A 17,233-nucleotide genomic window follows, 5' to 3' on the forward strand; every position below is an offset into this window, starting at 1 on the left:
TATCTACGATCAACGGTGGGACAAGATCACCTAAGTGACCTGGCATTTTTAAGTGTGGAAAGAGAAAAATTTGAAATGATCAACTTTGATGATATTATTGATAAATTTGCTTCATCAAAAGCGGAAAATTTACACATAGTAATTAGTTTTATAATTGTATTATAATCATATTATTAAATATATGTATCTCCTTAGAGATAATGAATATTTACTTTTTTATTGTTTTAAAACTGCGTGTTTTTAAAATATTTCTTTATAAATATGTAAAATAAATAATAGGTATCTTATGAACTAATTCTAGATGATCATATACATTTCAAAGTCTAGTCTTGTTTTCTCAACTATATTTTTTGTCTCAAATTTAATGCCTAACTTGAGCCTATGACTTTATTAATTCTACTTTATTTATTTATTACTTTGCGAGTATATTTTACTTATAATATTAGATGGATTTCGAATGGGGGGGGGCGCTAAAAAGGTATTGTGCCCCTGGCGCGAGTTAAGCTCGCTACGGCACTGGTTCGGAGTACCGGTTAAATGCATACTGGTCAGTGGCACCTGACCTTAAAAGACGTCAGTGTGGCATATACCGGACAAATGTGGCGCTTCACTAGACCTAGTATATATTTCGGACATCCACCAAAGCGACTATGTGATTGTCAACATTCACCGGTGGAAGTCAACAACCACCTATTTCGGTCATTCACAGTAACATGTTTATAAACCTATTCGATCCTTATAACCTTGTATGTACATTCAGACAGAAAATAAACTTAAGAAAAAATACCACTTTGAAAAAAAAAATTGAAAAAACTATAGCTTTCGGAACAAAATTAACTTCAGATTTAAAATCTCCTCACTTAAATTAGGTAAGATTAAATTCTTATATAAATGCAACAAAAATGTTTCCGTGTGTAATTGATTCCATTTTAACTACATTTACCAGGATTTGCTAAATTACCGTAAAATTAGTGTGCAATACAATTCATTATGATAGCATATTGTGCGTTCTAAAATAATCACACTATCACTTATATACAAAACTCACTTTCTGTTGTTAATTTTCACAAACATGAAATTAAAGGGAAGCAGCATATAACGGTTTAATTATAAATTAAGTTTATTATTAATTCAGAACTTTAAATTGTTTTACATTAAACACATTAAATGCATAGAATATTTTTGATTGATTATTATGAATAAAATAAAAATGTAAAATAAAATAAACACTACGTTTTTCAAAGGAGGGGAAACAAACCGATTTTGACACAAAAAGCGAAATAGTTGGATTAATAATAATAATAAATGCGGTAGATAATAAGAAATCTTTTATTAATTCATGGAGAACTGTCTCATGTTTCTCAACATTCTAGGAGATAGAAAAAAAGAGTTGTTTGTTATTTTTATTAATTACTAATTTCGTTTATATATTGAATTAACCTTTTGTATTCTCCATAAAAATTGGTTAAAGTTCGATATTTTTTTTCTTTTTTTTTTACGTGAATATTAACTTGACACCTACAGTGAAACTATTTTTAGTAAAAATTTAAAAAGCATATTCGAAAACAATACATAACACCCGGGAAGTTTGAAAATAAAATTAGGTTATATTTTATAGATTTGAAAGAGGGAAAAATAGCTTGTGGGTCAGGAAATTTTTAAAATGAATTTTTAAAAATGAAATTCCAGGAATATCGAAATTATTTTAATTTTTCTCTAAAATCGAAGAATATGTGATTAGTCTTAAAAAACATTCACAGAGTTAATCGAAAAATTTTGATTTCCACCACATTCTCTGCAAAAAGAGTTAAATTTGGCAGTTATATATATTTATTTATTTTTGTAAACTTTACTTTAGTTTCCCTTAGGAAAAATATTTTTTTTATTTATATTGATCTTCTTAATTATATTTAAGGATCATCCAAAAATATAAGTACTTAGGGCCTCTGAGGTTCTTAATCCGGCCCTGGCTATAACTTAAATTCTTTCTAATACAGCTTTGACTTGTTGTGAAGCAATGATAAGCTACATTTTCGAAAATTTTAAATGCATTTGAAATTATATATGTGGTTAAAAGACTTTTAGTAAAAGGATTTTGATGAAAATTAAATGGGAATTTTCTAAAATTAAAAATATTTTAACTGGAATGTATCAAAAAGTTAGCAAAGAGAGTAATAATTATTAAAAATTAAGCATTATTCTTTAAATTCGGATTTTATAATTAAAATTTTGTTTTTGTCGAAATCGTCGTAAATATAACAGCAGAAAGGATAAAGATATTTTTTTCAGTTATTTATTTTAGTATTTATCGTGAATGTATTCATGAACATTAACAAATTATATTCAACCTAAATTGTTTGACACTCGTCACCTACTTTATTTTACGATTAGCGATTCCCTTTCATACTTCATTCACCCAGTGACAAAAAGAGTCCCTCAACAGACGATGTCTTCTTTTCGAGCCTACATGAAATGGTTAAATGTTGTATACTTTATTTTAATTCCCCCTCTAACTAACTCTCTCTCTCTCTCTCTCTCTCTCTCTCTCTATATATATATATATATATATATATATATATATATATATATATATATATATATATATAATTTAAAAAAAAACAGTTAATAAAATTTTTAAGTAAAAAATCGTTGATGTTGATCGATTTTGCGCCTTTTTGAAATAATGCGCCCATGGCATTCGCCATACTTGCCATACCCTAGATACGCCACTGATGAAGCATGTCTGCATTGTTAATTAATATTAAATTTTAAGCTGCACCAGTTCACGAAAAACTACTCCAGTTTCATCTGCAAAAATGTCAGAAAAGGCATTATTCTTTGGTAGATGACTACAAGAAAAGAAATTGAAGGCGATTCTTCGTGATGGTTGCGACGCTCATGCAATGTAATTTAAAATTATATAAGCTATTATTTCATTTTTCAAAATAAAAGTTTCAAAAAATAGTTTTATATTTTAAAAGAAGAGGAATTACCTTAATCGCTAATTGTAGAATATACGTATTTCTATTGAATAAAAAAATATGAAACGTTGTCCTTTTTATAGAAATGTTTAAGGAATATTCTAATATGAAAAAATTCCTAATGCAAACATTATTTTTTGGGTAACTTAGAGTAAGAGGAGGATATCCGAAGATAAAGTACTCCTCATTCGCTTTTTAATTACTTTTAATGTGGAGAATGATCTTTCACAAGCCACCTGACTTATTGACAATGTTAGTAAACATTTTAATGCTAGACCAATTAAATTGTAAGAATTGGTCAATAAATTGAATCTCTGTAATATCTTGTAGCAACAAATAACACAAATTTTGCACGCACTGCGTGTCTCTCATTTTAGACTTACTTCTTCTTCTGTTTCCAAAGTAAAGTCGTTATTATCTTCATTTGAATGATCTTCTCTGATCATTTTATAGTCTTCTAAGTCTGAATTTTTCAGTTGTACCCAATGTAAAGCTAAATTTCTTAGTTCAATCCGCAAATTTTCACCTATAGCTTCGTTTCGGATCTAGATAGGAAATATCGGCGTATAATTTTCCATTTGAGGGAAACCGGCGTTCCATTGACGTTACAACTGTGATTAAAATGGACGTTTATCTTAAATGCAGTGGTTTCATCATCAAAAACTGTTTCATTCGACGCTGTCTCACCCGGCATCAATTTTCTTTTCTTCAATCTTTTTTGTGGAAACTTTGTTTGAATTTCAGTTTCAGTTTCTTCAAATTCCTTATTTGCACGAATAATAAAATCATCGATAACTTTTTGTACACCTTCAAAATCTCTCACTATTTTTTTTTAGTTCTGAACGCGTTTGTGATACCATTCCGTAAGCTTTTAAGATGTCTAAGCCGGAGGTTTGCAAATATTGGGAGAGCGGTGTAGTTAATTCAAATTCTACTAGAACCATCTTTCCGATACATTACTTTTTTTAACACAGGGTCAATGACGTCTAAAAAATAAATCGAGTTCACCCTTTTCAGGACGTACAAAATAATTAAACGAGGGAATTGAATTGCTATCTTGCTCATTTTGTAGTTCGATTATAGCAAGATCAGAGGCGTCACTCTTAATGTGCTTTCGGTCAATTTCTGATTTCTGATCATCCAACTGTTGTTCAATTTCTGATCATTTTCCTGTGGTTCAATTTCTGATCATTTTCCTGTTGTTCTTGATCTCGATATGAACTATTAGCAACTTCTTCAGCTGCCGCCACTATTTCCTCCACTGCATTAGATGTAGAGGAGTGCGATTACTGACATGCAAAGACATTTGTCAGTTTAACACATTTTTGGGCACTGGTTTCTAAAAGTTTCTGTATAGTTCTTTGATAAAGATATATCTAAAATTTTCAAGATAATAGATAAGAAAAAATACATATAAAATAGATTTTGACATATTCACTAAAAAATTTTTTTTCGTCATAGTGTCTTATACCTTCATAAAACACATTTGTGCTTTTCTTCCCATGTTTTATAAAAATTGAAGCGATTTTGATACATTAAGTTAATTATTTTTGGTAAAAATGATAAATTGAAGTAAATAATCAGAATTTTTTCTATTATCTTGAGAACAGTAAGAGATATAAAGAATAATTTCAAGCAAAAGTTACTTTTTTTCGAAAACCCTCTCCAATGATGCCAAATAAGATATAGGTTTCCATTTAAAAAATCAAAATTGTGATCAAATTCCGGTACTTCCAGGAATTAACAATATCACTATTGCTTTCCTTGGGGTCGATTTAGTTATTAGATTTTTTATTTCAAATCGATTATTTGCTCCATTTTCGAAAAAAATGGGTGGCACGCATGGTCACCCTATATATTAAAACAATATTATTACTACATATATCATATATATGTTATTTAATATTATTATTATTTGCGCAATATTATTTGAAATTCATGCAATGTTATTTGAAATTTTTGCGCAGCTGGCTTGGCCCAACCGGCCCACCGGGCATTTGCCCGGTCTGCCTATTGGCCAGTCCGGGCCTGCTTTAAAGTTTAAAGACGAGCAACAAACCCCTCTTCCTATACTTTTGCTTCAGTTTTGAGGTAATTGTAAATTTGAAATTTTTTGTTGTTGATATTTTGAATTTTAAATTCATTAAATTCTGTAGTAATTTTATATATTTATTTATTTTTTACTTCTGATGGAATTCATTCATGTCATTTTGAAAGTATTCAAAAGGAAAGTTTAAAGTCAGGTCATTAATAAATTTTTTTAAATTCTCCCTGTGGTTTGCCACTTTCTGATGTAAGTGTTTGACCTTCAGTGTCTGACAAAATTCCTATTTCTTTATTTGACAGAAAAAATGAAATTGAGTGGTTTAAAGTGTATGATTGAGAGAATATATTAGTAGCTAAATTTTTTAAACTTTCAATGTATGAGTTTAAATTTGTGCACATAAAGCCAATAACTATCCAATGTAATGGTATTTTTTTAGTGGGGGGGGGGGGCGTTTTGTCAGTAATCTGTCCCACTGTTAGTCGAGAACTAAAATAACTAATTTTATTCGGGTTTACGACTACTAATGTTCGGCCTTGTCATTTTGAACCCAATACAGATAACGAGCGGACTCCTGGAAAAAGTATTGGAAAAAATTTCCCTTCGTGGAGGACTTTTTGATGGAACTAACACGCATTTGCGTTACATGGAGAAGAATACCACGAGGACCTCCCACGGTTAACCTGATGGCAAGGAGACTCTAACCCATGATCCGTCTACCACTGAGTATATATTTCACGTCAGCACTGTGATCGATGCCAGTCCGATGCGGAATTCGTTTCGACCCGCCGTCGCTGAGATTCGATCCCGGTCCACCTCATTGGAAAGCGAACTCTCTATCCCCTGAGCCACCGCGACTTCCTTTCATTTATTAAAAATAAAATAAATTAAAATAAAAGTTGTCATATTATGCAAAGCCAGGATTAAATGGCAAGTGGACAGTGATTTTGACGAGTAGGATCTGAACTAGATTTAAAATTAAGTTTAAGAAAAATTAAAATACCAAAAGGTTGAGGAATTAAATAAGAAATGGATGAGCCAATCAACGTAACCTCAAAATATAAAAGAAATTGCATAAAAACTGAGTCATGGAATAAGGACTTATGTGAAATGAACGAGCAAAAATGGACTCAGATCGCAATGCGATTGGAAGAGAATCTCCACAAACAGTTGGTATTCGTGAGCAATTACAAGTCGGTTACTGTTAAAACAAAATAATTTATGAAAAATAATTTAAAACTACTTTATCGCAATGTTTTTTTTTTGTTTTTTTTTTTTTCGCAAGACAATAGCTTTTTTAAACTCGATGAACTCACATTTTAAGCAAATTAACTAAACTTTTGATAGAATTTTGTTGCTATACTTTTGTTTAAAATTCGAAGAAAAAAAAAAGGAATTCGCAATAACTTTCTTTACAGTACTCAATTTTGATTTTAAAAAAAAAAAAGTATGATCATGAAGAATAGTGTCTCCACTTTTAGGAAAATATCGCCATAGCACTGAAGAACAAATCCGGCAGACTAAAATGACGTCACTATTTCTTTTGACTCAAATCTTTTTCTCTTTTTTCCTTCTATGAAACAAAAGTGTACATATATTTATTCTTATTTTTCTATTGCGTTATCCATATAGAATTTCACTCATTTCTGTTGACACAGCTGTTTTATTGTTGATAAATAAAGTTCTACTTCAGTGGAAATGAACATGATTTTACATGATAACTGCGTAGTTTATGAACGGAGTAGTTGCAATGAATTCTTAATTATTAAGTGAGAAGGAAGAAAAACGCCGTCATAGAATAAACTAAAAGGTTACTAGGTAGTCGAAGGGAGAAAAAGAAAAAAGGAACGAAATCAGACAATGATTTGTAGGAAAATATCAAAATTAAACGGGAATAAAAATATTAAAAAAATCATACATTATATGTGTTACGAATAAAGTAAAAAATCTGAACATTATTAATAATAACCACGTTTTTTGAAAAATGCGATATATTACGCACATTAATCGCATTAAAAAGTTCTTATTAATAACTAAGGCCCGGATTTTGATGATATTTGCATTTTTTTGCATTTTTTGCATTTTTGGACATTCTTTGTCCTTTGGAGCATTTTTGGAGATTTATAGGGCATTTTCTTTGAAATTTTAAAGCATTTTTTAAATTTTTTGTTAAATTTTTCTAATTTTTTATAATTTTTTATTATTACACTGGCTTCCAAACAATGAAGAAAATTTCTAGGATATTAACAGGTGAAGCAACATCTTTTCAAATTGAAGAAGAATTGTCAGTAAATGTGACCGTCCTTTTCAAGTACGTACCAATCAGTAGACGTTGAAAGAAGCTTCTCCTGGTATAAAAATTTGCTTTCAGACAAGAGACGCTCGTTTACATTTCAAAATATTTATTAAAAAAAATTAATAATCCACTGTAATTCTGATATTTAGTAATATTCTGAGATGGAAGTTGTTATATTCATTTAAGTTTCTATACAAAATGAAAATGTTTTGGAGTCAATATATTTTCCTTTTTTTTGTTGTTATTTTTGGATATAAAACATATTTGTCAAACTTTAATGAACGTAGAACAAGTATTGCATTGCTTTATATTTTTTGAAACGACTCATAATAATTTTAAAGAGTAAAACATTGTTTTAGTTCAATATTTTTACTTCTATTTAAGTCATGTCATAAGGCATTTTTAGCTCAATTTTCGCATTTTAAGGGCATTTTTTGCACTTTTAAGGGCATTTTTTGCACTTTTTAAGGGCATTAATTGAGATTTTTTAGGTCATCAAAATCCGGGCTCTATTAATAACTGACAATGAAGTTTGGTCTCGCCGTGATCAGTCATCGTTTATTGAAACTTCAACTTTAATGTAATTTTTATGAACCTATATTCTGTGATTGTAAATCTGTCGTCAAAAATATTTGTAGAGTTAATAGCCTTAAAATTTAAATCTGTACACATGCACACGAATATATATATATATATATATATATATATATATATATATATATATATATATATATATATATATATATATATATATATATATATATATATATATATATATATATATACAGTAGGAAACCGATTATCCGGAACGATCGGGACCATCGCTATTCCGGATAACTGATTTTTCCGGTTTTCTGAATCGCTACAAAAAGCCGTTTTTTTATTGTTAAACCTAACTAAAAAAAATTTTCTTTTGGAAATAATCTTAAAAAGAAGAAAAAACGATGCAATAATACACTAATGATTATCTCCAAAATGATGGTAAGGTAAACATCTTTCAAAAAAGAACAAAAAATCCTAAAATCTTATGAGGAAAAAAAAAATTTTTTTTAAAAATGGCAGGAAAATTTATCGAATTTCGTTCCGGTTTTTTGGTTTTCCGGTTTTCTGATTTCCGGATAACGGGTTCTGTACTGTATATATATATATTATATAGGCTCACACGATTATATCCGTAAAAAGGAGTGCGGATATAATCGTGTGAGCTGATGAAGAGATTATATTTTTTCATTATTTTGTGTTTCGGATTTTTTTTTTTTTATTGTAAGTAATTTATTTTAAATATTTTAAATTATTTTACTTATTTTTCATCTTCTATTTACATTTCTCTTTATTATATTGTTTTTCATATTTCCTCTATATATTTAACTTATTTTTTTGAGTTTTATATGCTTGCAGTTTTTGTGCAGTAAATAAAACCTATTATTTTTCTTAATCTTCTTCGTTTTATATATAAATTGGCAACTATAGGTATGCTTTCTTTGTATAAAAAAGTACTATTGTATTAAGTAAAATATTCGATTGTTTTAAATATCTTAAATAACTTCAAGGGCAATTAAAAGGCTGATATTATAATAGCATATTTATTGATTTTTTTGAAACTAATTAGTATATGTCTGCTGCTATTTATTATAAGCTAAAGAAATCATTGAAAATACACTTCAAGAGTTACTCACAATAACGTCTTTCAATCATTCACTTAGGGTTCGGAAATTTGTTCATTTTCAGAGACTTGTAAGAGAGAGTAATAAAGATAACGATTAAATTTTTTTCATTTAAAAATGATTATTGAAGTGAAAATGATTCTTAAAATCTTGTTAAACATCTGTTTCAAAATTTAGTTTTCACTTCTTGTAGTATTGAGCACAGTCGTCGTTTCATTTTCATACGCACTTAAAATAAATTAAATATCGTCTTTATGTCGTTTTTTTCTTAAATATTCAAACTAGATTGCATAAAAATTCGAGTCCCGCAGTGGGCAGATCGATAAGACACGGTTCCCAGCAGATCACCGAAGTCAAGCATAACTGGCTGCTCTCAGTGTGCAGGTGGGTGACCATTTGCATAGGGACCGAGGGTGTGTGGTATGGGTCCTCGTTAAACTGCTCTACCGTAAAGTGCTAAACTTCGCGTGCAGGTCGTCGGGGTACTGAAGCGGGGGTGCCGTCCCCTCAGCATAGGATCAAAATTGTGATGGCATGTCTTCCGATCATCCTCAGGGATGCTTCCCAGACCGTCGCCATCAATAGTCCATTGTGCAGCTTTAGTGTGATATAAATGAACTACAACAACAATAAAAATTCGAATATTGTACTTAAAATTAGAAAAAATAATTGTAAAAATCCTTCCCCAGTTTAAATGAGATGAGTTTAGAAATTATCATTACAATAACAAAAAATGTAATTGAAGTGGTCTATGTTAAAAGGGCTATGCTACAAATCTGCACTTTTGAAAAAACACCAAAAAACTGTGTCAATTGCGGAAAGATTGTTTTAATTACTTCCAAATTGTTAGATTCTTATCTTTAGGCAGCCTAGAAAATGACTCTGTGATTAATATTCCAAAACCAGCGAAAAAACTTATTTTTGTAAAAATGTTACATAACCCCTTTTAACATTGACCGCTTCAGTTAAATTACTACTGTCATTTGAATAATTATCAGCGTATCATATAAAATATTTAGAATTATAAATGCCTTAAGTTCCGCAAATAGAAATTTATAATAACAATATCAAAATAAATGAAATGAAGATAAATATTGAAAAAGAACTCGTAAAACTAAATTCATATTAATCTACTTTATTTCTGTGAAAAATGAGGGATATTTTTTAAATTCAAATTATGTGTAACTCAAAACAGACTAATAAAATTAATTGCAATTGTTTTTCGTACATTAGCGCACGAATTCCAATATTGATGTTATTTAAAAAAATTCTCCCATTATAAAAGTAATTAAGTATTTACGAAGCTAAATGAATATTAGTTTCCTCTTTAAACTAAAAAAGAAAAAAAAGAATGTATACATGATTCCTTAGATTTATAAAATAATTCTTAATAAATATTTACAGGGAAGCCAACAGCTCCGCTTTCTACAGAAGTTTTAAAAAATTGGTAGCTAATTAAGTAGTAAAGCTTGTAGAATAAGGGTAATTACGTCTGCTCTTTAAAAGTATCATGTTGGGTTGTTGAACAGCCGACCCAATTTTGAGTTTACGGCTAACAATATTCAACGCCGTAGCCTTGTAATTTTGAACCCAATCCAGAAGACAAGGGAACTCCAGGATCAATTATTGGGCTAAGTTTTGGAGGATTGTTTGACGGAACTAACCCGCATTTGCGTTACATGGAGAGGAATACCTCCCACGGTTAGTCTGACGGCAAAGATTCTCTAACGTCTGCTCTGAGGTCGGTGCGAGCCGGGTGCGGGATCCACCCCATTTGGGGGCGAACGATCTATCCCATGAGCCACCGCGACTATGAGTTCGTTTCTTATGATACTTCGTGATTTTGTTAGATAGTGGTGGAAAAATTACTTAAAATGAAAAATATTTAACTAAAAATAACCGACATTTCATCACCGCTAGAAAACATTTTTTTTTTTACAAAGCGGAGCAAGTTGGCATCTCTGTTATTTATTCTTAAATAATTTGGTTAACCAAGAATAATGAAATGTTAATGCCTTTTACTAATACAATACAAATACCGTCTGTTATGAAAGGCAGTATAGAAATCTTCTGTAATTACCTATTAACAGCCTTTTTAATCGATTGAAAGTGATAGAGGAATGTTAGTATATATAATTGTGTATATTAAGTACTTCATTATATTTCCTTATCGTTATACTTATCTATCGTGGAGGTAACACAATTTTGTTCTTTTCATTGTATAGAATAAAAGCTAATCATGAAATTAAAATCCCCTTATTTTCGATTTTTTTTTTAAATACAAAATGGGTAAAAAAAAAATTTATGTTTAACAAGTTTAGTATTCTTACCAAGTTTAGTAATCTTCCAATCTTATGATAAAATTGGAAGATTACTAAACTCAGCAAGTTTCGTATTTGTAATTAAAGTTAAATTTGGGTAAGTAAAAAATTTCTTAAACAAATTTTAGAAGTTAAGACTTTTCATTACTTCTCAATTATCTTTAATGATATTGAATTATTATTCATTATTTTTATACTTATCTATCGTGACTATCACACAATTTTGTTCTCTTCATTTCATATAATAAGAACTAACCATGAGATTACGACACTAAAATACCCTTATTTTCATTATTTTTTAAATACATAAAGTGTAACATAAAATTGGAAGATTATTAAACTCGGCAAGTTTCGTATTTGTAATTAAAGTTAAATTTGGATAAGTAAAAAATTTAAAGGATTTCTTAAGCAGGTTTTTTAGAAGTTAAGACTTTTGATTACATAAAGAACATACAAGATAATCCTAAAGAATGTTTTACTTAAAGTTTTATAAAATAAATTAAAATGTAAAAGTAAAAAAAAAAGGAGAAGGTATGGGGAAATCTTTTCGTATGCATGGAAAAAGGTTTGTAATTTTTTTTATTTCGCTCAGAGTTTAAAAAGCAAAATCGTTTTCAATTTTAGAACAAGATATTTTTACTTAAATTGTTAACAAGCCACGTAAATGCTAATAAATATTAAAATTTTACGAACTCAGAATAGAAGGCTTCTTCAAAGAATTTAATTTTCCTTGAAAATTTCCGGTGAACAAAACGGTTTTCAAAATTACGAAATATTAATGCATACATGATTTTTGAAAAAATTACCCCCGCAGAATGTAATAATTAATTAACATTATTAATTAATAATTTGCAATTATTTTTAAAGAATTTGCATTCATTTGAAAATTTTCGGTGAGCACTTAAAAAAAAAAAAAAAGAATTACAAAATATTAATGCAAGCGAATTTAGAAATATTTTCCCTTTGGGAGAATTCGTCTGCTCCCTCAGCAGTTCAATTTTGAACGAAAATGTCATTTAAGGACAAATTTGAGAACACGAGAGGGAAACAAATTGAGAAAGAAATGAGAGAGAATCCGAAAAATGCATGAATCGAAGAACTTGGATTAAAAGATGAACTGAGCAATTATCGAAATGACCAATCATTGAAACGAGAAATTCTTGCGAAGCCAGTATCCAGGGGGTCCGACCCAGTCCCTTCAACAGGTGGGGTGACCTTGAATTTTAGCATGAATAGTTTTCTTGGAAGGAAAGTCGAAAGAACCCGGGCAAAGTTTGTAGGAAACAATGTCGGAAAGGAGAGTAAGAAGATTAAAATATTTAAATTACAGTCATTTTTCCATTGATTTTCTGAGTAATTTAAAGAAGGATCCATATTATAAACTAAGGTATGAATATTCTTTTGCGTTATAGTTGGTTGTTGACTTGTTGATCATGTTATCTCAAAATAATCTCACTACCTTCATAGGAATAATTTATCATCATTGAGAAAAGTAGTGGGAGAATTCGCAAATATGTTTTTTTTTTTTTTGCGGGGGGGGGGGTATGGAACCCTAAATGATTGAGCATCCTTTAGCGGAACCCCAAAGTTCATAAAGAAAATTTATCAGCAGCTGTTAATATACTAACAAAAAAAAATCTACTGATTACTTTGATAATTATTTAACGTGTTTTTCATACATCGTTCAATCAATAATAGTTAAAAATGTACAGGTTTTATTCAAACAGTACAGTTGAACTCGCAGATTTGGATCTAATCTAAATCTAGTTTCATGAGGCTGAAATTGAATAAAGAATCATAGCTTTAGAAAAAGAGCTGATAAGAAATTTCAGAATGGGTTAGTTATCGGAGGAACATAAAATTTTTTTAAGTTTTCAATTTGATTATTTTATTTTAAATTGAAAAGTTCGATGCTAAATACAGATTCAATTTTTTTAAAAATTGAATCTTTAACATGTCATCTGTAACATAATCATTTTATAAATTGAATCTGTAATCTGTTTTTTTTTTTATAAATTGAATCTGTAATTGATATGTTGTAATTTTTCATTATTTCTCCACTATATAGACATTTGAAAAAATATTTTTTTTTAAAAAGAAAATTGGCTAATTTTTTTTTTTAATTGGTTAGAAAATTTCATACAAACAACAAAAATATCGAATTATGGGTTATTGTTTGGATGTAAATATAATTACAGTTTTCAAAAATCATTACTGGTTAAAAAAAATTACGGGGAACCCCTGTGATCCCTCCGCGGAACCCAAGGGTATAGCGGAACACTATTTGAGAATCGCTGACTTAAACCATTTTTTCTATGTCTTACACTTTTTGTGTGTGAGTTAAAAACGTGTAGTAAAACATGAAAAATTTGATTCTGTTATTTGGTTTAATAATTATGTTCTTTTTTAGTTTAATGATTCTGTTATTTATTGGTTTAATAATTTTGTTATTGTTTAGTTTGATGATTTTGTTATTCTTTAGTTCAGTAATTCTGTTATTGTTTAGTTTATATATATAGTTCAGTTATACTTTAATGATTCTGTTAATATTTTGTTTAATAATAACGTTCTTGTTTAGTTTAATGAATCTGCTGTTTCTTGGTTTAATAATTCTGTTATTGTTTAGTTTAACGATTCTGTTATTATTTAGTTTAATAATTTTGTCATTGCTTAATTTAATGATTTTGTTATTGTTAAGTACAGTGATTCTCTATTGTTTAGTTTAATAGATCTGTTATTACATAGTTCTTCAATCATGTTATAATTAAATTTGTCAGCCCAGTTATTTCTAAGTAGGGTAAACTAACCAGTGAAGGAACACTTAAGCTTCGCTTGCCTTTTAAAAAATCATATTAATTTCAAAATTCGCAATTTTAGTTAAATGACAGTGTTAACATATTTGTTACTAATTGCAAATTATGTAAAAAAATTGCAGAGAACTTAAATAATATTGTTTTAAAGTTTTGGAGGTTCAAATAGCAAGTAGTAAGAAGACCAAGTGAAGGAACAACTCTTACCAGTGAATGAACACCCAGTAAAGGAACACTTAATTTTGGTTAATTTTTTAATGCTCTTTATGAATTTATAAGCCATACAAATATTTTAAAACAAACCTATTCTTGAAATTATAACATATAAATACTTGGAAAATGTCAACTTTTTTTTTTGTAATCATGAACTGAAATTTAAAGTGTCAGCATATTAACACATACTGTTCATTCACTGGGAAATCTATGCCCAGTAAAGGAACATGCCTGTTCCCTCACTGGTTAGAAGTTGTTTTTCGTATTTTTAACATACTTTTGATGCGGATCATCACTAAAGGTACAAGAAAATTAAAGTTTATCTTTTATTTTCCTTAGCTTAGAAAAATAACCAGTAAAGGAATACTTGTTCCTTCACTGGATTTTCATCGTTTGGTGATCCAGTGAATTAACACCCCTTATCTCAGTACTTTATTATGCTACGATGCTTAAAAAAAATAAAACGTAACTTCAATAACTATATTTTGAATTCTCTTTTTCACAGTGAGAAAAATAAAACTATTACATCCAATTAATTCCACTTCAAACATATAAATACAAACACTCATCTTATAATTTTTTCAAAGAAACAAGGTGTCGCAGAGATAATAAAAAATTCAAAATTTTTTCCAGTGAAGTGTATGTGACCAAGTAATCCAAAACATTGCTAGATGACTTCCTATTGTTTGGCAGTAAGCTATTGTTACCAATCAATCTAAAGAAAAACTTTCAAATTCTTATTTTTTATCAATATATATGAAATGTTCCTTCACTGGGTAGTGTTCCTTCACTGGTTGGTTTACCCTACATTAATTTTGTTATTACTTAGTTGATTAATCCTTCTAATATTCAATTTATTAGCCCTATTACTTATTATTAATGCTAGTTATTATTTCTGTTTTTAATTAGTTTATCAAATATAGTATTATAGATCACTATTTTTATTATTTGCATAGTTTAATTTCATAAATAAATTCAATTTAACCATTTGCTTTGCTTATCACGTGTTTCAATAATTTGATAAACCCAGACTTTTGAATTACTTTTAACGCAGTAACGATTAGTTAATAAACAGTGTGTTACTTTCAATTCGAAAATAGATCCTTAAGAAGATGTGATTAGGAAGAGAAAAAATGTAGAGAACATCTTTATTAATCATTTCCATTATATTTAGGCGCAAGGCAGCAAATATACCGGGTGTTCTGTAATGATACATGATATTTAAAATCTTACCGAAGAAAGAAGTAAAAAAGGTATGCGAATCAGGTGGAAAGCTAAGGATCCCGGGTTGGCAGCTTTGTGTGCAGTAGAATTTATAAATATGTTCTGATATTTGCGAGGTTTATTAAAATCTTCATTTCAATAATATTGGCGGTTTTATCAACAAAAATAAATAAGTAAATAAATAAAAATAATGAGAGGTGAATGTGTGTAAATTATTATTTTATTTCCAAAATAGACTAGTAGATAAAAAAGAAAGAGAATATATGGGATATAAAATTAGGTGAAACTTTTAAATTATAACTTTTTATAAGCTAAATGTAAAATATTTTGCTGCTTAATATACATATATAATAGTACTTATTTTGTTTTACATTATTTAAATAAGGACATTTAAAACTAAATAAATATATATATAGTTTTCGTAGATAAGTAATGAATAGAAACTATGTTCTGTATAGAGTACTTTAAAATAACTGTTTATAAATATATTTTATTTGATTTGATTTGTTTTTTTTAAGTATATATTTTTAATTTATTCAGTCAGTAAAAATTTATAGTAATCAGGCAAGAATTTTAGCATTTTAACAAGAAATAATAAATATTTTATGTAAAATATTTTTATTAACAATATTAAACAGTGTTACAATTTTTTATCAGAACTTAAGTTAATAAATATGACGGAAAAAAAATCTAAATTTAAAAATTAAAAAAAAATCTAATTTAGTTGTGCACAATTCTGAAATATGTCGTAAAACTTTCAGTTATTATCAGAGCAGCCAATTGTCTCAGCTTTATGTGTGAATTTGTGTTTAGTGGTACAGAGAAGCCGAATTGCGGATAAATATTTTCTAGTGGTAGTAAAATGTGGTTAATTCGTTTTATAAGTTTTTTACACAGTGCCCGATTAACCTCCGAGATTAAGGAAGGCCCAGACTCGTTTCGGGGCCCACTTTTTTTTGTTTGAGAAAAATTTTCGTTAATTCTATGTCCATTAAAATGAAACTTACTAATGCTATAAATATTATTTCTATAAGTGGCTCAGAAGCATAATATTTCTACCCCCTCCCTATTATGGCACATTTGACATTATATATGGTTGCACGTGGATCAATCTGTGGGATTTAAACTGAATTAGAGGTACCATGCGCAGCTTAGCAGTTACATGTGTATGGGTGAAAGTGAAACAGAGAAAAAAATTATGGCAAAAGCAATTCATTTTTGTCTAGTTTCTGGCAAAGTTTCTGTAAGTAAATAAGTTAACTATTTGAATTTTAAAGAGTGGAATCATAACTTTCTAAAAATTAAATTCTAAACTGTATAACACCTACCATATCTTTCTCTGATTCTACTGATTTGTATTGTAGAAAACTGAAATAGATGTCTGCTCCAATGCGTCTTAATGAGTGCAAGTATTCTCCCGATTTAGCAAACCTTTTAAAAATTGGAAAGAAAAAAAAAAGCGAAAAACTGTCATCCGAAACAAAAAAATATTTCAGCCACTTTGGAGCAACCTTAATATTTTTTTTTTTTTTTTTAAATTTGGAGTGGAAGCTCGAGCCTTTTTCCACCACTACTTCTTAATGATTCAAATGCTTATATTAAACGATACATAGTTCAGCTTTTTAGAAAGTTGACAAAATTATACAAAAATCTGCCATTTTAATTCTCTACCGGTTTGTA

At 28.8% G+C, this 17,233-nt stretch overlaps 1 protein-coding gene across 3 annotated transcripts in view; it reads left to right on the forward strand.

Annotated features, from left to right (window-relative positions):
- The first annotated feature begins 12,534 nt into the window (after positions 1-12,534).
- Atg18a (Autophagy-related 18a) overlaps positions 12,535-17,233 on the forward strand; it is a 43,417-nt gene continuing 38,718 nt past the window's right edge. For all 3 annotated transcript variants that reach the window (XR_006225185.3, XM_016054216.4, XM_016054218.4), the window contains exon 1: positions 12,535-12,693. Coding sequence is in view for 2 of the 3 variants with exons in the window: in XM_016054216.4 (XP_015909702.2) it covers positions 12,593-12,693 (101 nt within the window). In the remaining variant the exon portion in view is untranslated. The remainder of the gene's footprint in view (positions 12,694-17,233) is intronic.

The sequence above is a fragment of the Parasteatoda tepidariorum genome, chromosome 5 (assembly GCF_982258835.1).
Source record: "Parasteatoda tepidariorum strain Cologne lab strain chromosome 5, Ptep-v5.0, whole genome shotgun sequence".
NCBI classification, from domain to species: domain Eukaryota; kingdom Metazoa; phylum Arthropoda; class Arachnida; order Araneae; family Theridiidae; genus Parasteatoda; species Parasteatoda tepidariorum.